Source organism: Ascaphus truei, chromosome 20, assembly GCF_040206685.1.
Source record: "Ascaphus truei isolate aAscTru1 chromosome 20, aAscTru1.hap1, whole genome shotgun sequence".
Classification (NCBI taxonomy): domain Eukaryota; kingdom Metazoa; phylum Chordata; class Amphibia; order Anura; family Ascaphidae; genus Ascaphus; species Ascaphus truei.
In genome coordinates, this window is record NC_134502.1 from 18,628,651 (window position 1) to 18,655,062 (window position 26,412).

Sequence of the window (26,412 nt, forward strand, 5' to 3'; positions counted from 1 at the left end):
TCAGTTGACCTTCACTGCTTCTTCTGTGTGTGTTTTCTGGTGTGCTGCAAGATGCGAGTTGCGGGTATAACTCTTCCCACATAAGACACAGATAAATGGTCTTTCCCCTGTGTGGGTTCTCTGATGCATAACAAGGAACGAGAGGTGAGTAAAGCGTCTCCCGCATTCATCGCAGCCGTGCGGCTTCTCCACCACATGGTTTTTCCGGTGTCTCACAAAAGCTAAGTTGTTGCTGAAGCTTTCTCCACACTCTTTGCAGACGTGGAGTGACTCCTCCAAGTGAAACAACTCTTCCGAGTGGACTATCTTGTGCCCATCGAGATGTGTCTTGCTGATAAAGCTCTCCCCACACTCAATGCAAATATATGGCTTTTCTCCAGTATGGATTCTCTTGTGGACCAGAAGACGGGAGCTGTGGGCAAACATTTTGCCACATTCTGTGCACCCAAAGAGTTTTTCCCCCGTGTGAGTTCTCTGATGTAAAACAAGGTGTGAACTGCGGATAAAATCTTTCCCACACTCTCTGCATGTAAAAGGCCTCTGGCCCGTGTGAGTTCTCTGATGTGTAAAGAGGTTTGAACTTTGAGTAAATCCTTTCCCACAGTCTTTGCACACGTGGGGTTTTTCTCCGGTGTGAGTTCTCTGGTGTGTAACAAGCTGAGAGCTATAATTAAAACTCTTCTCGCACTCCGTACACACATACAGCTTTTGCCCACTCTGTATCCGATCTTTTGAGTTACTGTGAGATCTTATATTTTGATAATTGCTCTTGAATTTGTTGGCATGTTTGCTTTTGAATAGATTTACATCATCTTCCTCCCTCTTGTCGCAGTTTTCATTCAAACTAGACGCATAATGCATTGCTATACGTTCTCTTAGGTTATACGCTTGGAAAGTTTTGACATTATTAGTCACACGGAATTCTTCAGTTGATTCACTTTCAGGGTTTCTCTGTTGGATGGATGAGGTGCAGCTCATGAGGTTTTCTTCCATTACCCACTCTGGCGCGTGAAGACTTTCTATAGAGGTTCTGCTAAAAGTACATGGAAGGTTATCTATGGTCAACTGCTTCTCTGGTGAACTCACGGTAGTTCACCAAAATATATCACAAACTACACCAAAATGATGCTTCTCCAGGACCACCAACATAAAAACACTGTAATCGACGGCAGATGAGAACCACTCTGCCCATTCTCCTATCGGCTGGGAAACCTCAGAACCGTCCAGATCTTTGGAGTTCTTTGATATTTAAGATCCCCGTGTATCTATCTTGGGCATTTGGATCTCCCTAACTTGATCAGCCTCCGCCACTTCTGCTTGGAGGCCATTCCATGACCTCATCGCCCTTCCGTGAAAAATGACTCACTCACATTTACCCCGAGTCTCCCACCACTCAGCTCAGAGCACGACTCTTCTTTTTCTCTGAAATATACTTCCCTTCTGTCCCGTGAGGAAACCATGGACATGTTTGCACATTCCTATCGTATCACCACTCGCCCTCCTCTCTTCCAAGCTGTACCTATTGAGGTCCCTTAGTCTTTCCTGTAAAATGTTAGAATGTAGACCATGCACCGTTGTAGTCTCTCTTCTTTGTACAACATCTCGCCGATGTCCTTCTGGAGATAGTCTCCAGAACTCAACATAGTCCTCTAGGTGCGGTCAAATCCAGAGTCTATAAAATATGTTTTAAATAAAAGGAGAGAGGGGGATATGGCAGACGAAGAAGGTGAAGACGGGATCTGATAGATAAAATGGGTATGTTTCTTCCACTGACCGCGCTATACAGAATAGGTCTCCTGACAAGACATCACAATGCATGAATTTTTTATTGAACTGCGTCCAGATACCTGCAATAAAAAAAATGAATGCAATAAGATGCCTTGTCATGAGACTAATTCTGTATAGTGCGGCAAATGTAAGAAACATACCTATTTTACTGTTAACCAAGGCGGAGGGGAGATCCCGGCTATTCTTACATAGGCAGCACATAGAGAACAGCTACATATCACCATTTGAAAGTGGAGGGCGTAAGACAATTTGTTATTACGTACAGGGATCTGATGTGATAGAGAAAGGAGAGAGAGAGATGGAAGACTTATGGAGGACGAGAGAGAGAGAGAGAGAGAGAGAGAGAGAGAGAGAGAGAGAGAGAGAGAGAGAGAGAGAACCAGAGAGAGAGAGAGAGAGAGAGAACCAGAGAGAGAGAGAACCAGAGAGAGAGAGAACCAGAAAGTAAGGAGGGAGAAAAGAGAGAGAAGGGGATATGAGAGAGAAAGGAGGGAGAGGGGGACGTGAGAGAGATAGGTGGGAGAGGGAGATGTGAGAGAGAGGGGGGATGTGAGACAGAAAGGAGGGAGAGGGAGATGTGAGACAGAAAGGAGGAAGAGGCAGATACAAAAGAGAAAGAAGGAGCACACAAGAGAGACCTTTTGGGGTACGAGAGATGAACAAGGGAGAGGCGGATACGAGACAGAAAGGAGAACATGACAGAAACATTCAAATACATTTATTAGGGGTATTTGCAAGGTGTGGGATGAAAGCATTTTCCATAAAAAGAGAACTTGTAGAAGAGCTCACGCTCTTAAGCTGAGGATGGGAGGCTCAGGACTGGCCTGGGCAGAAAGATTTCCGTAAAAGAGTAGTGGATGCGTGGTACAGTCTCCCAGCCGAGGCACGGGAGGTAATACAGCAAAGAAATGTATAACTGCTTAGGATTGACACAAAAGGAATCCTAAATACAGAAGCCAGAGATAATTTGGGGTCTGAAATTTCTGCTGACAATTTGATATATATATATATATATACATACTGTACACGCATAAAAAGGCACAGAAGCGCACCAAGGGTCAAGATTTATGTATTAGACATTTTTTATTAGACATTTTTTATGTCTAATACATAAATCTTGACCGTTGGTGCGCTTCTGTGCCTTTTTTTGCGTGATCATCCGTCGTTGGAGTTCCTCCGCTGCGGATCTTGGTGAAGGAGGGGTGCCTTCCCGTTACAGCAGCAGCAGCAAAAGGGCAGAGTGGATCTACTTCAAGATCTCCATTTTAGGAAGCATGAGCGCGGATTGATTGATTTGTATATACATGTAGCCCTTTTTCTGAACACCTTCCAAAGGAACTACTAGTGCTGTACACAACCTGTAGGTTCAGAAGATCTGGGCCTCCGCTAGCAGGGAGCCTGGGGTAACGATTCTAGCGCAGCGCCTCCACTTACCCAGGATCCCCATTATGTAAGATTTACCCTGGGCAAGAAACATACCATACATTGTGTGTGCAACCAAGCTTTACTGTGATTATACTGTGGTATCCCGCTATTCACATAACATGCATATATAACATAACACTGACATCACTCATAACACCTAACACATTATTTCAACTGGATCTTATACTACAGTGGCTCGGCCACACCCCGAGGGGAATATCGTCCTGTACAACCGTGTCTCCGCCACGCTCTCATAGAGGATGTCCTTGAGAATATTTAGTAGGCGAGGTTCTATCCGCTAGCCACTTGCTAGTGTCTTATCAAAGTTACTCCTAAGGCGGGATCAGCGCCTGATGACCGGTGTCGGTGCACTTGCTGTTTACAAAGTACCTTCCGGTCACGGCGGTGACCGGCACCTCTTCTCAAAGGGTCAGTCGCATCCGACCCTTGACCTTCCGATGTCGCGCGGCTCCACCGTCTGAGCCCAGACAGCAGTATCCGACCACAACTCCGTGCGCTTTATTCCTATCTAAGGTGACAATTGCTTTCCACTATGGGCGTCCCTGCAGTACTGCAACCTACGGTGACTCAGGGAATGCTCCTATGGTCCTGGGGGTAGTAGCTGGCCTGTGCAGGCGGGTCACGGACCCCCTGCACTCGCACTACCGCTTGCAGCACTGTCCCGCTCTCATCTCCCAGCGTGGTCTCTCCCCCACGCTTCCTGTTCTCCTTCCCTCCAAACCCAGCCTTTCCATTGGCTCCTAGCGTCAGCTGACTCCTCCGGGGTTCGCGGGGGTTATAGTTCATTACAGAGCCCTTTCTCATTGGCTCGTCGTTCGCGCGCTTCCAGAGCGCATGCGTGACCTCTTCCTTTGATTAGTGACCTCGGCAACACTACGTAATAACATGGCGGCTCCCTGTACTAGCTTGCCGTCGCGGAACCCGCTGTACAAGTGCATACATATACGGTATCTAACACATCCTTACATATACATACACACACACACATATATATGAACAACACCTGGTAATGTTCAAATCGGTTCGCGGCTGGGGGGGGGGGGAGAGATTGCGGATTCCACGGCTGGAGGTCCTTCACAATTCTGATCTCTCACGGGCACAACAAACTTTTTTTTTATCAGACTCTATAAAAAAAATTTAACACAATTATTTTATGTTCGGCCCACAATTTTTTCTTCAACCACGGGGTACGGCGATGGGGACTTCATTCGCCCCACCATATGCAAATGTATTTATGGGTTTTTGGGAGAGCACTCAATATCTATGGTGGTAATAATTCTTTTTGGCAGTCACATTGTATTTTATAAAAGATACATAGATGCCCTTATCTTCATATGGAACGGGGAACAAATCACTTTGGATAAATTAATTATATCACTTAATATTAATCATTGTAATTTAATATTCACTCACGACTATCACCATAATTCTATAAATTACTGGGGATGATCCTTTTTTGTATGGGTACATCTATACTCATTTTATTGCTATAGATAAGCTTATTGCTATAGATAAGCTTATATCTGTGTGTGTGTCTATGATGTGATAGAGATGGACTCTTTGATACACGAGTACGTTGATAGTTACATTTTTAGGATGACTCATGACTGCCACCTCCTGGCCTGTATTGGGTCTCTTTAGAAGTACACACGAGCGCAACATAGTTACATATATTATAATCTATTGTTTAACATGAACCTGTCAAATATGGCCAATTTATTATAACAAAGATTTATATCTAACATTATTCTTACTATGTTGGTCTAATGTGTGTTCTGAACGTTTGTATGCCATTCGTTGTTCTGCATCTGCATTTCTAAGATATATATATTGGTGCAACACAGTGACATAAATCTGAAGTGGAGTCTCACAGTGCATCAGATCCAGACAGGGACATGGGACAGGGGACAGGGGAGCAGAGGCAGGGAGGCTTGGGTCCACAGCCAATAACACACCCCAGAACTCCTACTCCTAGGGTCTCAAAAGAAATGTCCGAATAAGTGTAGGACAAAATTAGATACCAGTATCAATCAAGCTCTCAAAATTGGAAGCAAGAAAGCCACAATGTGGCAAGTAATAAAGAGGTTTGGTAAACCATACTGATATACTGTATGTAAGGTTCCAGCTTGAAGAGAAACCTCAATTTAATGCTGAAAGGGGACGTACACTACAGCAGCTGATAAATAGCCTTTAAATCACATATTGTATATATACTATATCTATATATATCTATATATATAGATATATATAGCAAATGGAAATATTACTGTATGCTCATTTGCATGTCTTAGACAGGTCTGCAACCCTGCCTTTCACCATTATCACCTAGCATACAGTGCTTCCACTGCAGCAAGGGATTCTGGGAAATGACATGCAAATGAGCACACCATGGGGAGCATGGAGGGAAATAGAACAAAAAGACAAAAAACAATCTAAGTGTAGACAGTTTTTTAAATTAGTGTAAAATTCTATGTCTTGTCTTGGCTCGTATGTGATGCCTACTTACAAGATGTAAGTTGAAATCAAGCGGTTTTGACACACAATGGTCTCTGCTAGGAATGTTGTTCTCCACTCAGTGATGGGGTCTCCAATTCTCAGCTCAGCAACAGTGTATATGTAAAAGAAATGATACCAGTACAATATAAAACTCGACTTTATAGGGTTAAAAAATGAACACTTACAATAAAAACAAGTAATTTAAGCATGTTTCACAATCATTGTGATCAAGGAGAGAAGAGTTTGTTAGCTTCAGGCTCACCCGCCTCCTCCGATGTGACTTTGTGTAGTTCACCTCTCTCTGGGACTGTGTCTCCGGCGGTGGACGGCGTCTTTCTGGGCTGTCTCCCCTCGTGGGCTCCCTCTTCTGTGGGTTGTTAGACTCCCATTAAGCAGATGTTCGCAAGTACTGCGCTTGGAGCTGCCTCTCGGGTGGATGATTCTGCCTCTCTCTCCGCCGGTGCGTCACTTCCGCTCCGTCCCGATACGTCACTTCCGGGCGCGGCTAGGTGAGTATCTGTATGGCAATCTCTCCTCTCTCCTCTCTCCTCTCAGGACGGCTACCACTCTACGCGTTTCGCCAAAAAGGGTGTGTGGCTTCCTCAGGAGTGTACCGCCCCTTACTCTAAGGTGTCCTTATACTGTATATCCTCAACAATTGGTACTTAATCCTAAACACTTGTAAAAAACACATGGTCTGCACTAATTACCATCTATACATCTATATACATGGTGGAGCACTTTAGATAGGAATCAAATCCTCTGTCTAGTTGTTACGGTTTAACCTGTTCCTATCTGTATAGAAACATGGAATGAGATGATAGGAAAAATAAAATCCTATTGCTATTTTGGTATGGGTAATCCTGTTACATGAAGGGTAATAAAGTGAGCTCGAATTTTGTCCACATTGTGGAACTCTTTAGATAGAAGCAATATGTTGTATTGTGGGTCAATTTTGATTGGATCTGACTTAATCATAATTGTACCTTACAGGGAATAGGTTTCAACGCTTGATTCAAATGTCAAAAAAGGGGGGCAGAGCAAGGGGAAAGAACGGGGAAAAAATCTCATTTATGAACCCTGGGGGCCTCAAATATATTATTATTAATAAAATATTTATACCTCACAATTATCAATGTGTGGTATATGCAAAAATTACATGGGGAGTCCATCATATATATAAATTGATATATTTTCATTGCATATTGTACATTTGTATTAAAGAGGGGTTGGTTGTATATTCAATATTCATATTTACAGTATAGACACGAAAGTCAATAAACTCGTGGGAAATACATAACCTCTCGGTTATATGTTCGATATTCATATTTACAGTGCAGATATTGATGTTAATATACTGATGGGAATTAAATAACCTTATATTCTGCAGCACAGCTCCAATAAACACTTATACATAATCTTTACAATATTTATACAAATGTAGTAAAATCTCATTTTCATTATGTGCATAACCTGGGGGAAATAGGCTAGAGTTATTACAGTGACATGCACATTTTCTACTTGAACAGCAGATATCAAGTGCGTGCTGCGGGAGAGAAAAAAAGGAAGAGAAAACAACAGATGGAGAAAGCAAATGAACCGGTTAGTCCAATCAAACAAATCCAAGTTCTAATAGACCACAAAAAGGGTGCTAGCTCTATTTCCATGTTCAGGCCCCTGGGGGAGAGGGTCCGCAACCTGAGAATCCAGAAAGTCTCCCTCCTCACGAGTTCCAGATTGCGATCTCCCCCCCGCCAGTGGCCCGCAACATGTTCTATAGGCAGTGGTTGACAAATCACCAAAAAATCTACTCGCCACACAAAAAAATCTACTCGCCACCTATTACCAAACGTGTGCTGCTTGGGCCAATATTTACTCGCCCGGGGGTTAAATCCACTCGCCCGGGGCGAGCAAATGTATAGGTTTGTCGAACACTGTCTATAGGCATGTAAGTCAGACCCGTCGTGTCCCCCTGGTGCTTTTCCATGAAGTGTTTGGAAAGACTGTGTGTTAAGAGAGATCTTTTAATGCTACTCAGATGTTCAATAATTCTAGTTCTTATTGGTCTCTCAGTCTTCCCCACATACTGCAATTTGCATGGGCACTCCAGGAGGTACACCACATGATCTGACCTGCAAGTCAGACTTGAATGTACAATAAATCTCTCCCCTGTGTTATTTGATGTAAATTCCAATTTATTGTTGGATTTAAATTGACATGCTCTACATGTCTTACATGCATGAAAACCTTTATTAGATTGCAACCAGTTCTGAGGTTTTGCTTTTTGTTTGAGGATACTTGGGGCTAGTGTAGTTTTTAAGTTGCGCGCCTTCCTGAAAATGATGTTAGGGTACTCTGGTAATTCCCTTCCCAAAACTGGGTCATTCTTAAGTATGGCCCAGTGTTTGTGTATGATCTTCCTAATTTCCTTAGCTTCCCCATTGTAAGTTGTGAGGAATGCAAAATCTGACTTATTTGTTGTTATTTTGTCTTTCCCCTTAGATTTCAGAAGGTCTTCCCTCTCCAGTTGGTCTATTTTCAGTAAGGCCTCATCTAACTTCTCCTCTTTATATTTCTTCTCTATAAATCTCTCCTTTAGTTTTGTTGATTGTTGTAAAAATGTTTCTCTCTCGCTGCAATTCCTTTTAATTCTGGTGAACTGACTGGACGGAACCCCGTCCATCCACCTTGGAAGATGACAGCTAGTACTCAAAATGTAGTTGTTTTTATCTGTTTCCTTGAAAAATGTTTTTGTCTTTATTTGATCATTTTCTATATAAATTTCTAGGTCTAAATAGTTGACTTTTTTGTCACTGTACTCACTCGTGAATTTTAGATTCAGCTCTTCGTTCTCTATGCCTGTTAAAAATTCTTTCAACTTACTTTCTCCGTTCCCCCAAATTAGATACACGTCGTCGATGAAACGATGAAACACTGGCGTTGCATCTGCATGTCTCAGACAGGTCTGCAACCCTGTCTTTCCTCATTATCGCTCAGCAAATAATCAACATATGACCATGGACTTCTTCGCATCGGCTGGTTGAGGAGCATCGCGTCGTGGGTCAAGAGTTGCTGACGGAGTAGGATTCGGAGGGCGAAGACAGCAAAGGTAAGGAACACATTGATTGCATGTTATTTGTGTATTTTTTTTTAGGTTGCCCATTGACTGCTAATGTATTTATCTATGCTCCTTTCTGGGAACATTTTCCAGGCAAAAGGTGACGCAGTGTGTTTATTTGCATGTCATTTCCCAGAATCCCTTGCAGCAGCGGGAACACTGTATGCTGGGTGATAATGGTGAAAGGCAGGGTTGCTGACCTGTCCAAGACATGCAAATGTGCTCACAAGTGATATTCTTTACTGGCTATATGCTAACGGTGGAGGTTTTTTGTTGCCTTTTTCACCCACCATAACTTAAAATATACACACACACACACACACACACACACACACACACACACACACACACACACACACACACACACACACACACACACACACACACAGCGCACCAGAGGTGAGTGTCCAAATAGGTATATATTACAACACACAGAACATGTATCAGAAACTTACATTTAAAATAATAAAAATGCGCTCAGCTGAAGATCCAGAAAGGAATGAGTCCGTAGGTGGAATTCAGGCACAGGGTCCCCGGACCACAACTCCCAGCGGACCGCAGTGAGGGCACAAGCAGGCACAAGCAGCGAGGCCACAAGCTACGTCATAGCGTGTAACGCACAACTCCCAGCGGACCACAGCGAGGGCACAAGCAGCGAGGGCACAAGCAGCGAGAGCACAAGCAGCGTGGGCACAAGCAGGCACAAGCAGCGAGGGCACAAGCAGGCACAAGCAGCGAGGGCACAAGCAGGCACAAGCAGCGAGGCACAAGCCACGTCACAGCGTGTAACACACAACTCCCAGCGGACCACAGCGAGGGCACAAGCAGCGAGGGCACAAGCAGCGAGAGCACAAGCAGCGAGGGCACAAGCAGCGAGGGCACAAGCAGCGAGGGCACAAGCAGCGAGGGCACAAGCAGCGAGAGCACAATCAGCGAGGGCACAAGCAGCGAGGGCACAAGCAGGCACAAGCCGCGTCACAGCGTGTAACGCACAAACGGGACAACGTATGACGTGACATATGATAAGGCTAGCATATCTAGCTCAACCGGTTTCGCACGTACTCCGCGCTTCATCAGGGGTCAACATTGCAAAGAGGAACTCCCTATTTTACACCCTCGCTGGGCACTTAATACAGAGTGCAGGTGATTACCACTTAGAGGCCTGTCGAGTGTTATCTGATCAGGCCTCATATCTGCTTCTGGATTCCGATCCGACTAACATCTGCCTTGTCAAACTCAAAGATATGCTGAACATTGCTAATAACCTTATTGATAAGAATTTAAATTGTTGTATGTTAAGGAGCCAATGATTCCCATCATGTACCCCAGGGGTGCGCAAACTGGGGGGGTGCGAGAATTTTTTTTGGGTGGCGTGGCGGTTACAGAGGTCCCGCGATCTTCCACCAAGGCATTTAAATTAAATGCCGGGGAGCGCGCAAGGCCTCTGTATCTCACTTACCTTCTCTCCGTCGGCTTCGGGCGACGCAGCGTCAAAGGACGTCACGGGCTCATGTGACGTGACGCCACGTGACTCCGCGGCGTCATTTGACGCCGGGTACCAGTTAGGCGGGCGCGATCACTGGGGGCAAGCAGGGGGGGGCGCAGGGCCAAAAGTTTGCACACCCCACGTCCCTAAAATACATATAACTCTGATCTATCCAATGCCCTATAGTCTCGGGGATTAATTCCTTTACCAGCAATTTGTCACCTTACATTGATTTTTATTTACAACCTTCGGTTTTTAAAATTCCGTCTTTTTTTAAGAAAAAAAACGCACACATCATCCTGATACTGTCTGAGATTGAGTGGGCGGACACATACAGATTGGCGACACTACATGTCGTTTCTCTGTATACCAGTATCCTACATACCGAAGGTGCTCCAAGCAGTTGGGCACTTGTTGGGTTGTGATAACACGCTCCCTACCCAGCAAAAGGAAGTTTTATCTTGGACGTGGATTATGTTTATTTTACAGCATGACTGTGACAGGGCGAATGAACGCCACGCTGAGACAGATTTAGGAAAGAGCAGAGTGATTCTAGCAGCAGCGTTTAGAATAGATTGTAGGGCAGACAGGTGAGAGGCAGGAAGGCCGGACAGCAGGAGGTTACAGCAGTCAACATACAGACATATTTATTGTATCTGTTGGTGGATCCACAGTTGAGGTTATACCTGCTTGGCACCTGGTGCATCTCTACATTCCACTGTAACCTCATGAGCTGACATCATCAAGTTTTCCTGCAGATACAAAAGTAAACACAGGTGTCAGTTAGTTTCTCAGTGTCACTGAGACTAGTTAGTAGAAGCCTCAAGGTCCTTTGTATACACGTCACCTGGCATCTTCCTGTGTATGAGCAGAGGGCTGTAATCCTGTCCTGGACTCTATACCGTCCCCACTCAGAGATAACCACATCATGGCAGGTTAGATAGCGATCGCAGACTGTTAATGTCGCCAGGTGTCCAGTATTGATCAGACTGTCCTGTATTTGGATACTCTGTCCAGTAAAAAATGACAGGTGATACTGGACATATGTGTCCGGTATTACCTCTCTGGACACAATGACCTGACCAGCTTGGCGGGGGGGAGGGGCGTGGGATTTCTCCCCGAGCAGGGCTGTTGCTAAGGGGCTGGCTGGGCAGCTTCCTCCATCCTGATTGGCTGCTGCTGGGTAATGCAGCCTAGGGGATGGGGCCAAGGAGAGGAGGAAACTGCCTGGAGCAGAGAGGGGTGTATGTGTGTCTTGAGCATGTTACACTTTTCACCATTGTGTCCAGTATTTTTGGAGAAGCCACCTGGCGCCCCTAATCACAGTATCTAAATTGCTGCATAACATTGTGTTATTGGGTCTGATCCCAAGAGGTGTTAAACATTGGGAAATAACACACTCACACGCACACACAAGCACATAGACGGTATGATAAGCTTGCCCATTTATATTTGGGGGATCATTCTGATTATTAATATTGATATAATTATTGTAATAATACAATAATACATTCAATTCTAAATAATGTGCTGATTATTAATCCTAAAAAATAAAACGAACTATTATGTAATAAATGTATTGCGTAAAAATAATTGAATGGATTTATTATACCTGTATAAAAATGACTTTATTATGTAAATATTGTAGTATATTATCTGTTGCTTATTTAAATAATAATCTAAAAATAGGAGGGGAGGGGGAGGGAAGGGAAAACTCTCGCTACAGCCTAATGAAAAAATGATGAATATTACAACACAATGGTGCAAAAGGGGATAAGGGGTAATGGTGGAAACTAGAAAAAGCAAACCCTATTACAAGCACTTAGGGGCCTATGCAGAGAGCAGCGCTATTTCGAAATTCGCCATTTTTTGGAGAAAATCGCGCAGAAAACAGCAGAAAATGGCGAGTTCCGAAAAACGCGCCAATTTTTCTTTTCTATTTCTAAAACTCGCCTCGCGGCTGGCGAGAACCTCAATCTCGCCAGTTTTAAAAATATCCTAATGCAGAGAGGCGCGAACGGCATCTAGCGGCTGTTCGCGCCAATAAAATGGCGCGATTGTCTCCTTTTTGCCTCGCCAGAAAAAATTGGCAAGAAGCTGCCGCTCGCGGCCATTGCAAAGGGAAAAAAAAGGCGCGAATTTTTTTTTACACATTTCTGAAGCGCGCATCTCGCCAATTTAAACTCGCCAGACGCATTCATGTTAAACATAGCAGAATTCGCACATTTCTGCATATGGAGAATAAAACTCTCCAAAAAAGCTACTTTTTAATAAATTCGCCAATTTTAAAATTCGCTGCTCTCTGCATAGGCCCCATAGTGTGATACGGATATGATTGTATATTTAAAATAAATTTTAATGATATTAAAGTAAAAAGTATATACATAACAAAGTGAATAAATCACTATGGTGACCAAACACATATAACAAGACAAACACTGTGTACATAAATATCAAAAACTGAAACCCAAGGTGTAACTAGATATTAAGTACAAATGCTCTTACTGATAAGTAGGACTCTAATAGGTCACAGTAAATTATTACTAACCCTTGAGTACAGCACTAATAGTGTGAGTAAAAAGAAACCTGTATATAGTGGACAGGTAACGTGCAGACTGAAGATATATATATAATTAAAAGACAAATACTTGTTCCTCCAAAAAATCTGTGATAACTAAATGTAATAGATACTCTACTTAGGCACACAAAATAGTGTATAATGCCTAGAGGCACGGATCGAAGTCTGTATCAATTTATAGCCCCTTGTAACAGCTGAAGTAGCAAGATGCTGCTTGAAAAGTGTACATATAGAACGACTAAAAGGAGCCCACAAAATGTGTTTAGGTGGCTCAGAGGCACGGATCGAATCCGTATCAAGTTATAGCCTCCTAAATAAACATATAGGGGCCTAAACAGAGAGCAGCGAATTTTAAAATAGGCGAATTTATTACAAAGTAGCTTTTTTGGAGAGTTTTATTCTCCATATGCAGAAATGTGCGAATTCTGCTATGTTTAACATGAATGCGTGTGGCGAGTTTAAATTGGCGAGATGCGCGCTTCAGAAATGTGTAAAAAAAAAATCGCGCCTTTTTTTTCCCTTTGCAATGGCCGCGAGCGGCAGCTTCTTGCCAATTTTTTCTGGCGAGGCAAAAAGGAGACAATCGCGCCATTTTATTGGCGCGAACAGCCGCTAGATGCCGTTCGCGCCTCTCTGCATTAGGATATTTTTAAAACTGGCGAGATTGAGGTTCTCGCCAGCCGCGAGGCGAGTTTTAGAAATAGAAAAGAAAAATTGGCGCGTTTTTCGGAACTCGCCATTTTCTGCTGTTTTCTGCGCGATTTTCTCCAAAAAAGGGCGAATTTCGAAATAGCGCTGCTCTCTGCATAGGCCCCATAATCGTTAACAAGCAGGTAAGTAGCTATCACACATAATAAAAAAATGTAATCAGGAACAAGGATATCGCAAGCAGGTAGGGTCACTTATGTAGGTAGCCAAGAGTGTGTAAAACAGCAAGCATATTAGCTGCATGTAATACCAAATACAAAGGTCAAACAACTCTGCAGTATGTCTAAAATAGACAGCCTAACATGTTGCTGTTAACACCCTCATGAAGTGGTGTTAGGCACATCCCTTAACGCAATGCGTGGACAGTGCAGCATCAGTGTTTTAAAATGAAGGCTTATAGCAAGTTTAGAGTTTCAGACCTGAATCTCGGCGACTTGTGAGTCCGACCAGCAATCCGATGTGCTCAGCCCCATTTAGTTATCACAGATTTTTTGGAGGAACAAGTATTTGTCTTTTAATTATATATATATATATATATACAGGCATACCCCGGTTTAAGGACACTCACTTTAAGTACACTCGCGAGTAAGTACATCTAGCTCAATAGGCAAACGGCAGCTCGCGCATGCGCCTGTCTGCACGTCCTGAACAGCAATACTGTCTCCCTGCCTGTACCGAAGCTGTGCGCAAGCGGGGAGACTATAGAGCCTGTTACACATGCGTTATTTACGTCAGTTATGCACGTATATGACGATTGTAGTACAGTACATGCATCGATAAGTGGGGAAAAGGGGAGTGCTTCACTTTAAGTACATTTTCGCTTTACATATGTAGCCCCGAGGTAAATTTGAACTTTCTGGCCCCCATCCGCGAGTGCCGTGCGGTAGCGGGTGCCGCCGGAGGCTGCGACGGACCCGCCGGCACTTCGCGAGGGTGGGGGCCAGTGCAGGGAGCAGAGCGCGACTGTGAGGCGCAGGCCGGTTGCCGGGGACGCGATCGGGCCGTCGCTAGGGCCGCGATCGCGTTGCCACCGGCTCGGCGGCTGGAGGAGAGTGCGCCGCCATTGCGCGTTAGTTCGCGCATGCGCAGGAGGTGGCAAGCGCGCGATAGGACTCCAGGGATAGGGAGAGATCGCGCGAGAGTAGGGAAGTGTAGAGGGAGATTGAGGCGGCCATTAGGGGTTCGCGCATGCGCAGGGCAAGTGCGCACGCGGCCCCAATGCTTTAGGCAGCCCCTGGGGACTACAACTCCCAGGAGGCTTAGGGAGACAGAGGTCAGGTGCTCCCTTGCGGCCAATAGGGCTGGAGGAAGCTCAGCCCGGGAATATAGATACATTTCCCGGGCTTTGGAGAGTGAGTCAGGAAGAGGCAGAGGAAGGAGTAGGAAGGGTGCAGGGAGCGCGTGGCTCCTGTACCAGGTAAGGGTTCTCCCTAGATCCCCAGGCAGGCCCCAATTCCCGGTAAGGGCAGGGAGTAACTGAAGAGGGACGGCCCTAGATAAGGAGGTTACCCTTAGGTGCGGAAGGTGCAGGTTTGGCAGTGCCACAGCGGAAAGGGCTGTGGGCACTGGCAAATAGGCACAGCGTGCAAGCAGTGGATTTGCTGCGGGTTCCAGTCAGGTGGCTGTGTGTGTGCAGCTGTGTGTGTGTGTCGCTGCATGTGCTGGGCGCAGTGTGTGCAGTGTGTATGAAGTCTGCAGGCTGACGGTGTGAGCGGTGTGTCAGCTGCAGGCGCTGTTAGTATCAGTAGAGTTACAGATAGGACTGGGTAGCTAAGGGAGTGGGGCAGGTTATTACTCCGCCGGCCCTATGAGTATTCCCCAAGCCATCCCAGGTTGCGGTTCATCAGGGACAGGCCCTAGGTTAGGGTTCCTGTCCTGATAGGGTTAGTTAGGGATAGCGGCGGTTGCTGTTCCCATGCGGTTGGTGTTACCGAGAGACGGTTGAGTTCCCGTGGAGCGGTGGGACCCTCGTTGGGGTCCACGGCAGAAGTACCTGGAAAGGATCAGACGGACGTCTGACCCTTTGAGAAGTGTGTTGCGGTCCCGAGCATCGGAGTGCTCGGAAGGTACCTCTGAAGTATTATAAGTGCACCAACTGGGCCCTAGCTTAATTTAGTGACTGCGCAGTCACCCACGACCTACGTAGGAGTACGGGACATTGGGTGTGGGGGATCACCGGACACTGGGTGGGAACACCAGACATTGGGCTGAGGTGATGCGGATAGAGCATCAGGTTATGTTATGTTATGTGATGTGTGATATGTCGTGTTAAGTAAATTGTTAGTTATTGGTTATCGTATACGTGTGTTATTGTATTTCTTACCCAGGGCTATCTTTCATAACGGGCATCCTGGGTAAGTGGAGGCGCTGCACCAGGTAATGGTAAGGGTTTCCCCAGGCTCCCAGCTAGCGGAGGCTCAGATCTCCTGGAGCCACAGGTGTTATACAGTCACCAGTAGTCCTTTAGAGCAGGTGTGTTGCGGGGAAAGGAACCGGTTAGACCACGAGGGGCCAATGTGAGATTGGGTGGGTCGGCCGGTTCACAAAAAGGGCTACACATACATGCTCCGGTCCCATTGCGTATGTTAATGCAGGGTATGCCTGTATCTTCAGTCTGCACGTTACCTGTTCACTATATACAGGTTTCTTTTTACTCACACTATTAGTGCTGTACTCAAGGGTTAGTAATAATTTACTGTGACCTATTAGAGTCCTACTTATCAGTAAGAGCATTTGTACTTAATATCTAGTTACACCTTGGGTTTCCGTTTTTGATATTTATGTACACAGTGTTTGTCTTGTTATATGTGTTTGGTCACCATAGTGATTTATTCACTTTGTTATGTATATACTTTGTACTTTAATATCATTAAAATTTATTTTAAATATACAATCATATCCGTATCACACTAAGTGCTTGTAATAGGGTTTGCTTTTTCTAGTTTCCACCATTCCAATATTCAGGACTAACAAATTAAATAATAAATAATGTAGTAATGAATAACAATATTTAGCAAACATTTTACTATAATTTGTCATTCGGTTAATACATTAACTCAGGGGGGGCGCAAACTTTTTTCCCTGCGCCCCCCTGCCGGTAGTCCCCCTCACTCCCGCTTACCTCGGCTCCGGCGTCGGCTTCATGATGTCACAATGCCATGGCGACGCGTGCAAGAAGCCGCCGGAGCCAAGGTAAGTAAGGTTTACAGAGGCCTTCGCCGCTTCCCCGCCACTTAATTTAAGGGCCCTCGGGAAGCGCGCGGGGCCTCTGTAAACCTCGCGCCCCCCATGGTGATCGCGCCCCACAGTTTGCGCACCGCTGCATTAACTGTCGAGTTATTCCGTATCTTCTTTACATTATACATATTTATTTTTTATTTTATATTCATATATGTGTAATGTTTCTTTTAATGTATGTTTAATTAAAAAATACATTAACGTAAAAAAAAAAAACAGTTTATTTTTTTTGTGCTGGATATTACAGTACCGTTTCTCATCTAAACCTTATTTGTACCCTGGGGCGTGTTAGAAAGTGTCTCTCGTCTCCTACCTTTCAGGATACACAACACCGAGACCCACTGTTTCTGGAGACCAGAATCTACCCGTTTCTTCCTCATCCAGAAGAATCCGTCGCCCCCCTCTTTCTGCGGATGTACAAAGGAACATTCTCCATGGACTTAGGCTGCTGATGGAAACCAGACCTTTTAATCGACAATTGAGGCTACCCTACGCTCTCAGAAATGAGGAATGATCTGCTTCTCATCATCCTACATCTATGTGATGTACCAGGAAGTCTACCTTCTGTATCTAGAAGTACTGTATATATGGAAATATGTTGGGGAAAGGGCCTACCCTAAAGATGAACTCACTGTGATGCCCTGTAAAAGCAGACCCCCCCTTATTTTCTTCATAACCATTGTTGATATTATTTAAAATGTGTTTAAACAGGCCCAAGCCTGTGTAGAGTGTCTACATGGCAGCCTCACTTGCTCCACATTGACAGGAAGCAGATTGCAGCCTCAGAGTATTATCCGGAGCTTCTCTAACCAGTCTGCATAAGGTCCTGTGAGGTCAAAAAAGTAAATTTCCATGGTTTTGGACACATTTTAGGAGTAAACACTTAACTTACCTTAAAGTATCCCTTGGTTTTCAAACTCCAGAAGAAGATGTATGTACAGCATGTAATTGAAGTGCAACAAACTTGTGAATTTGCCACATCTCAGTGTCATCTCAGAAATCAGATGTATAGACAAGTGGCTAGGACGATACTGCTTATAGTGCTATTTGCCTACAACACCGCGTGTGTCAGCCATGTTATCCGATCTGTAAATCGGACTTCACCTATTGCTTCTCCCCCATCGGTAGCTCTTTCTACACAGTGTAAATCGACATTAGACAACACCAGTTTATTTCTATAGCTAAGAAATGACTGCAGCACACCTAGTCCTGAGTGTTACTCTTCCCCTGCCCTTATAGGTATTCTGCTTTACCAGCCTGTGTAGGTTACATCACACTGCCATCCCTATTGCTTTCATTACAGAGATCAGGCATATACTGGACTGCACTCAGGGGTATTAACGCTGCTTCAACAAGAGCCACCTTCCAAACCATAGCAATACTAGGTACTATTCCTTGGTGTTATCAGTCCTTCCTTGTTTTTAACCTGTTGATTTATTATTTGCACCTTTGTATTATATCCCCAGTTTTTGATGTATGTATGTTTTGATACTTTATTTGAAATTATCCAATTCAAAGTTAAGTTCTAATTAGCCCAGATGGCACCACTAATGCAATTTTTTGGGGGGATTATCTGTGACTCATCATAGGTTCTCCTTACCCAGTTTGTATCTCAGTGTATATACCTGTAAATATGTTTCTACAATAAATGGTGACAGTCTTTTCACATCTATTAATATTACGTTTTCTTTGGTGTCAAAATCTTGAGATAAAAAAAAAAACACACAGAAATGTCCCTACAATATGTATATATCATAATTGGGATACTGCGAAGTCAAACGTGAGCTATGTAGGGGTGGCACATAGATAGCCCACTATCCAATCACGCCCACTCAGTGCAAATCTCTTGAGAAGTTGAAATGGCCATTCACAGGACGTTAGCAGCCATCTTTGAAGAGGGCAGATGCCCATTCTGTACGAGTTACTGTCCTTACATAGGACATCCCATTAATTCAGACTACACATCAAAAAAAGGGGTTCAACTTAAAGGAATTAGTTGTTTCCCAACGCTGCATTGCCAGTGTCCCTAAAAATATAGGGCAATTGCTCACCAAAAGCAAAAAAAAATAAAAAAAATATTGAAGTTTAAAAAAAACGTTGATGTTCACAATTCTTTTATTTATTTTAACCACTAGGTGAGATTGAACGTTTACAAGGGTCAGTCCCTTGTAGGACAAAACTGACTAAGGATAGTGTCGTGTCATAAGTTAAATTCGGTCGGCACTTCCGATTTTAAACAATAAAAAAAAAATACGTATACCTATATATTTTAAATAAAAAGATCACTTGTGAGCACATTCACATGTCTTAGACAGGTCTGCAGCCCTGCCTTTCTCCATTATCACCTAGCATACAGTGCTTCCACTGCAGCAAGGGATTCTGGGAAATGACATGCAAACTAGCATACTAGGTGACAATGGTGAAAAGCAGTGTTGCAGACCTGTCCAAGACATGTGAATGTGCTCACAAGTGATCTTTTTATTTGCTATATGGTGAAGGTTTATTGTCGCCTTTTTTACCCACCATAACTTAAAATGTGTATGGTAAATCCTACAGCCTTGAAAATTGCAAAGCCAGTACAACCAACCTCACACTGATGATACTCATTAAGGTTGAAACATGTCTGTGAATGGTTTCTCTGGCTTTTCATCCGATTCCCATGCTGTGCTTAAAAGCTGTGTTAACATCAAGCATTCGCTTATAAGGGATCCATGTAAAAAAAGGATTTCAGGCAAAAGGTGACACAGTGTGCTCATTTGCATGTCATTTCCCAGAATCCCTTGCTGCAGTGGGAGCACTGTATGCTGTGTGATAATGGTTGAAAGGCAGGGTTGCAGACCTGTCTAAGACATGTGAATGTGCTCACAAGTGATCTTTTTAATTGCTAGATGCAATACGGTGGAGGTTTCTTGTCGCCTTTTTCACCCACCATAACTTAAAATGTGTATGGCATATATTTGAACATATTTAGCTTTAATCATAGCATTTCCACAGTAAATAAAAGCTTTGGGAGCTTTGTGTTTTTACAGTCTTTAATGGTTTCTGGTGATAAGAGTTTGCCAGTCATCAAAATACAGCTCAACCCCATTATAACGTGATCCGTTACAACGCAAATCCGCTTATAGCGCGATGCGAGCATGGCTCGCAATTTTCGTAATTATGAATACTTTACAACACGATTATTGGTGTCTTAAATACTTTATTGTACAATGCATACAACTGTACATTATTTCTAACGCGATCCGCTTATAACGCGATGTGATTCTTTGGACCCCAAGCACAGCGTTATAAGGGGACTGAGCTGTAGTTAGTTTAACTTTTGTTTGCAAAGTAATTATGAAGCCATCGTTAGCCAAAACAGGGAGAACGCAGGAAACGATATTCTTTAATTCAGTGTTCCCGGTGTAAAAGAGATTGAGATTCCTTTTTTTCACAAATTAGAAATAAGTACGATTGTTACTTTAAGGGGGAATGAATCCCTTCAGGAGCCAATTACACTGACACATGGGATTAAACCTTTGTATGAGGAAATAAAAAGGAGGAAACAAATGTGTAATCTCACCGACTACCAATAAGCCGAAGGGAACGCTCATCAGGGAGAAAGCAGACAAAACATCACCACTTTAATCTACTCATCACAGAGCAGACCCTATAAATAATATGGGGGGTGGGTGGGGGGCATACATCCTAGCCATAGTAAGAAGGATGTGCACTATTAAAGTGTTTTCACCCTTTAGATATGATGGCGTGGGAAAGTGCTACGTTTATTAGATAAGCTTATCAAAAGGGACTACAATCACTAAACAAAAATGTACTTAAAAACACAAAATTGAATCTGAAATAAAATGGAGTAGTCCTTATGTCCTGGTTAGCACATGGCCATCATGGATTTGTGTCTAGAAGGTTGAAGTGCGTGGACCTTTAATACTGATTGCTCTGGCATCGGCTTTGTTTGTCATTCTTTGGGCTGATAACCTCCTCGCCATCCTCTCTTTCCTCACTTTATTTCCGCCTCTGCCCATCCGTGAAGTCCGCAGTAGAACTTGGAAGCGTAAACGTTTGGTAACAAGCCCATGGTTGGGTTGTGGTCCCGGATGTGGTAACCAGGCAGAAGAGTCCTGAATCCGTGTGTCTCCGGTCTCCACGGAGTTCTGAAGAGCCGCCCTTGGAGTGATGATATTTTAGAGCGGACCAACGTGAGTTCTTCAAAGTTAAACACAAACTTTCATAAGACTAGAGCTGCCGGAGAGACTTGTGAGGTCCCCACAGCTCATGAGTAATTACACATATTGTGAACATCTGAAGAAGACTGACTTCAAAAGGGTGTGTGAACTACGTTGTGGAGAACATCAGTAGAAGACTCGAAAGTTTGTGTCCTAGTAGATCTCAGAGGCACTTCCAAAGTCGAGACTTGTGAGGTCTTTAGAGGTTTTGTACAACTACACCTGATAAAAACATCTATGTAAAAGTCACGAGGTCTCAAAACCTTGTGCAATATATATATATATATATATATATACATATATATATATATATATACATATATATATATATATACATATACATGTAGAGGTATCAGTACCGTGTTAGCCAAGCTACAATAATCAAAAAATAAATAGATGATACCGTTCTGTGGCTAACGAAATGCTTTTATTTGTGCGAGCTTTCGAGATACACGGATCTCTTCTTCCGGCGATGTTACAATGAATGAAGCAAGCAAAGGGAATACTTAAAAACAGTGTCTCTTGGAATGTTATCTGTGCGATCTGAGGGTTGCCATACTCAAAGGTAATCTTAAAACCCCGAAAGAGAGACGGTTGCATGAATACAAATTTATGCAACTGTTCGGGACACTTAGCAGTGGCCTAAACAGAGATCGAAATTTTATGAGTCATTACTGACACTAGCGAACTCTCTTCCCATGAGCGCTAAAGGCCATGTCTGTACATACTGTGCTATATGTATGCACACACAGCTGTCTCTCACACATACTAATACTCCTTATTTTTCCATCCATATACACCAATAGGGACCACATAGTATCCACACACACTTTTAGTTGTGCTACAAACTCTCACAATTCCACACCCACCCACACCATTTATATCCCCTCTCACTCCACACACACCTTGTGTAGAGCACAGTTTATACTGTGGGCTCTCCATTCATTTTTATTCACACTGATACACATACACACTCTTTCTTCACTTGCTTTCAGTTACCCTTTGACACCTCTAGCCATAAAACACATCCACACCGGGGGTAGGAGAAGCACAGATAACATTCAAAGAGACACTGTTTTTAAGTTATCCTTGCTTCATTCATTGTAACATCGCCGGAAGAAGAGATCAGTGTATCTCGAAAGCTCGCACAAATAAAAGCATTTCGTTAGCCACAGAACGGTATCATCTATTTATTTTCTGATTTTATATATATATATATATATATATATATATATATATATATATATATATATTTGTATTATTATTATTTTTTTTACACATTCTTACACACATACATATGAAAATAAATACACACACACACACACACACACACACACACACACACAAACACACAAACACCCTGCAAATTCAGAACCCAAATTAAGCACTTGTGTGTCAAAAGGAGTGGTGCTGTGATTGTGACCTAATCTATACAACAAAAGACAAAAAGTCCCAATGTTAAATCTAATATAACAAATTATATAATTAAACAGGTGCATAAAAAGACCTGCTATTTAAAAATGGGGTGTTTGTGTGTGTGTGTGTGTGTGTGTGTGTGTGTGTGTGTGTGTGTGTGTGTGTATGTATATATATATATATATATATATATATATATATATATATATATATATATATATATATCTCATGAGATGAAGACTCATACCTTATATATACACTGTAGCCCGTTCAGATCTCTATTTATACACTATAATAAAGCAGATATCCCCCGGAAGTTCAACTCGCATAAAGTTATTATCTTACCCTCTGAACAAATGTAAATTTTTGTGGGTGTTCAAAAGAATGTTTCTCCTAATCTCCAGCTCTCTGAGGTTACCATGGTAACCTGTAGACAACATTGGGCCCTGGGGGAAAGCTTCATTTTAACCTCCTGGACACTTCCTATTTCAAAATGCTCGAGTTTAAAAAGCTCACTAGATGTTGTGAAGAACTGCTGAAGACCTCACAAGACACCTCTTCAAATGTCTTTCCAAAGACATAGTTCTACACAAACATTCTAGACTAAAAATGTCCTTCATGGGTCTACATCACACAAGTTTTTTTAATAACTCACGTCTCGTCTTCAGATGTTTTTCAAAGGTGTAGTTCTACATAACCTGTTCAGACCACCACAGTCAGCTCTTCATAGATGTAATATGTAGACAAGGTTTTTATACATCACAACTTATCTTTAGATGTCCTTCAAACTTTGAGACCCCACAACCATGAGTATATAAGGAGATGTGATTTCAGAAGAATTGAAAGCTCTTCTCAACTACATCCAAGAAGAACTCGTGTGCTGGTCCCTCAAAGGGTATCACAACCTGCAACAAGTCTACCATGAACCATCATCTGTCGACCTTGAGACGTTCTGCTAAATTTCCATGGAATTTCCAGGCCCTGCCCTTGTTTTCAGCAAGTTGAAGCATTGAAAGAACGAAGATGGTCTATATGGTCTCATGTGTGGGTCAGCCGATGTCTTTCCAGACTTGACCTCTTTGTGAAACTGTTCCCGCAATCATCACACACATACAGCACCAAGTGGGTTCTCTGATGCGCCACGAGATGGGAGTTACGGGTGTAGCTGCTGCCACACTCTTTGCATACGTAAGGCCTCTCTCCCGTGTGCGTTCTCTGGTGCATAACCAGGAGTGAAATGTGAGTGAAGCTTTTCTCGCACTCCCCACAGGCGTGTGGTCTTTCCACTGTGTGATTCTTCTGGTGCCTGGCGAAGGTCAACCGGTTACTAAAGCTCTTACCACAGTCAGTGCAGATAAACAACATCTCCTCCGTGTGAAGAATATGGTGGGTTCCCAGGTGCGTTTTGCTTTTGAAGCCTTTCCCACATTGCCCACACACATATGGCTTCTCACCTGTGTGGATCCGCTTGTGGATCACCAGGCGTGAGCTGTGGGCAAAGGCTTTGCTACACACTGGGCAGACATAGGGCCTCTCTCCTGTGTGGCTTCTCTGGTGTAAGACAAGATGTGACCTTTGAATAAAATCTTTCCCACACTCCCCACATATATATGGTCTCTGCCCCGTGTGAGTTCTCTTGTGGGTAATAAGATTGGAGCTCTGAGTAAAACTCTTTCCGCAGTCAGAACACACATAGGGTCTTTCCCCTGTGTGACTTCTCTGGTGAGTAACCAGCTTTGAGCCATCAGTAAAACTTTTCCCACAGTCGCCGCACAAATAGTGTTTACGTCCCATTTGGGTTTTACACTCAACCGCAGACTTGGAATTGCCGGAGTTTTTTGTTTTATCATTGCTCTTCTTTGCTAGAAGATCCTTGTGCATATTCTGATCCATCGTATCACAGCTATCATCGTCATCATATATATAATGCGCCTTTATACGATCTCTGAGATTATACACGCGAGTTGCCGTAATATCTTCTCCTTCACCAGAAGTAGATCCTACGGGAGCTATTTTGGCAGGTTTCTTCTGCTTCCTGTGTGCCCCAGACTTATTTAGCTCTTCTTCTCCATGGTTTTGAGGAGAGTCTTTATCCATGCTCAAGCTTCACCCGTGAAACCGGTTACGAGAAGAATGGTCTTCGGTTTTCTCAAATGCGTGTAATCTGTTAAGAGGAAAATAGGGTGAATGAAATATATATATATATATCAGCTGTAGAGGAATTTGGTCTTTACTAGGTCACGTCTTGTGCTAGATGTAAACTATATTGACTGTAAATGATAGTTCGATATATCTCTTTATACAATATCAATATATGTACATTATGAAGCTATATCTATATACACACAGAATGGGACAAGGTAATAATTTTGTTGAAAAGAGAAATGTGTTGGATGCAACAGTCGAGAGCTTTTTAACTTTGTTTTGTGCTCATTTGCACATCCTTATTACCCAGACTCCCTGGCTACAGTGAATGCCCTGGCTGCAGTGGAAGTATTCAATGCTAAGCGATAATGGGGAAAGTGACAAAAAAAAAATGGTATACCCTTTCCAATCAATTGGGAAGGGCCGAATGGGAGGGGATATTACATGTTTGCTTTGTGTCCTAGTTAAGACAGCTTGACAAAGGTTCCAAAGGGGACCGTAATGTTAATCACCACATTAAATATTTCTCGAATGAAAGTCCCAAGATTGCTGGATCTATTTTTGAATTGATCTATTTTTGAATTGAGATTATATATATATATATATATATATATATATATATATATATATATACACACACACCACACACACACACACACACACAAGGGTTACCACCTTCTACTGAAGGCCAACCCGGAGGGGAGAACAAAACAATGCCTTACTTGATGGCGCGGTGCGGCAGTGTCTCCTGGCATCCTGCTGCAATTCTCCCTCCAACTGCAGTGAACATGACTGCCTGGAGTCAAATGACGCCGTGTTGCCATGGCAACCGGACGCTACGTGACGTCGTGACGCGGCGCCATTTGTGACGTCCATGTTCACTGCAGACGGACAGGGAATTGCAGGAGAATGCCGGAGTCGCCCGCCGCACCAACACCTGGAGATTGACAGCGGCAACCCGTAACCCGGGGGTAAGGTGGCAATCCTGATATATACACACACACACACACACACACACACACACACACACACACACACACATATAATTCCCACAGATCTCTTTGGACTACGCCACTGAAATTGTATGAACTGATTTCATATATTGACTCTTTTTCACTTTACATATTTTTCACACTTGTACTAATCTATGTTTCCTTGAGTTATATTAGTCATATTTTGATATATTCACTGCCACTATTATATGCATTCACAATAAAATATAAGCGCTGACATATATAATAGATTAGACAATTTTTATATATATACACATACATATACACACACACACACACAAGATGTATATACATCTTACATATACAGCAGACCAGTCACAACTCACTCTCTCTCTGTGTATATAAGTTTATGTTTTTATATATATATATATATATATATATATATATATATATATATACAGATATATACATATATATATACACACACACACTGTGCATAGTTTAATATCAGATGCACATTACAGTGTATATGTGTGTGTGTGTGTGTGTGTATATATATATATATATATATATATATATATGTAATCATGAGATGTATATACATATCTTACATATACAGTAGTTAATAGACAGATCTCTCTCTATATGCTATAATATATATACTGCATGAGATTGCACACATACCTTATATATACACTACGGTAGACCATAGTCACACCTGTATATACACTACAGGTTCATCTCACACACCAAGTGAAGTCAGGGAACAGACAAAAGGGCAGGACGTGCATTCCAACCCTCAACCTCCCCTGTCATTG

The 26,412-nt window shown here is 43.1% G+C and overlaps 1 protein-coding gene and 1 long non-coding RNA gene across 2 annotated transcripts; one reads left to right on the plus strand and one right to left on the minus strand.

The window, feature by feature from the left end:
* On the minus strand, positions 1 to 26,412 carry LOC142470966 (uncharacterized). Its single transcript, XM_075577771.1, has 4 exons — positions 26,279 to 26,412; positions 23,540 to 24,660; positions 20,859 to 21,060; positions 1 to 1,030 (listed from the first exon to the last, which is right to left on the minus strand). The coding sequence occupies exons 2-4, from the start codon at positions 24,591 to 24,593 to the stop codon at positions 1 to 3; spliced, it is 2,286 nt and encodes a 761-aa protein (XP_075433886.1). The 5' UTR covers positions 24,594 to 24,660; positions 26,279 to 26,412.
* LOC142470724 (uncharacterized) lies at positions 11,049 to 18,529 on the plus strand. The gene is made up of 2 exons (XR_012789316.1): positions 11,049 to 11,269; positions 17,178 to 18,529. It is a non-coding gene; the product is annotated as an uncharacterized LOC142470724 (long non-coding RNA).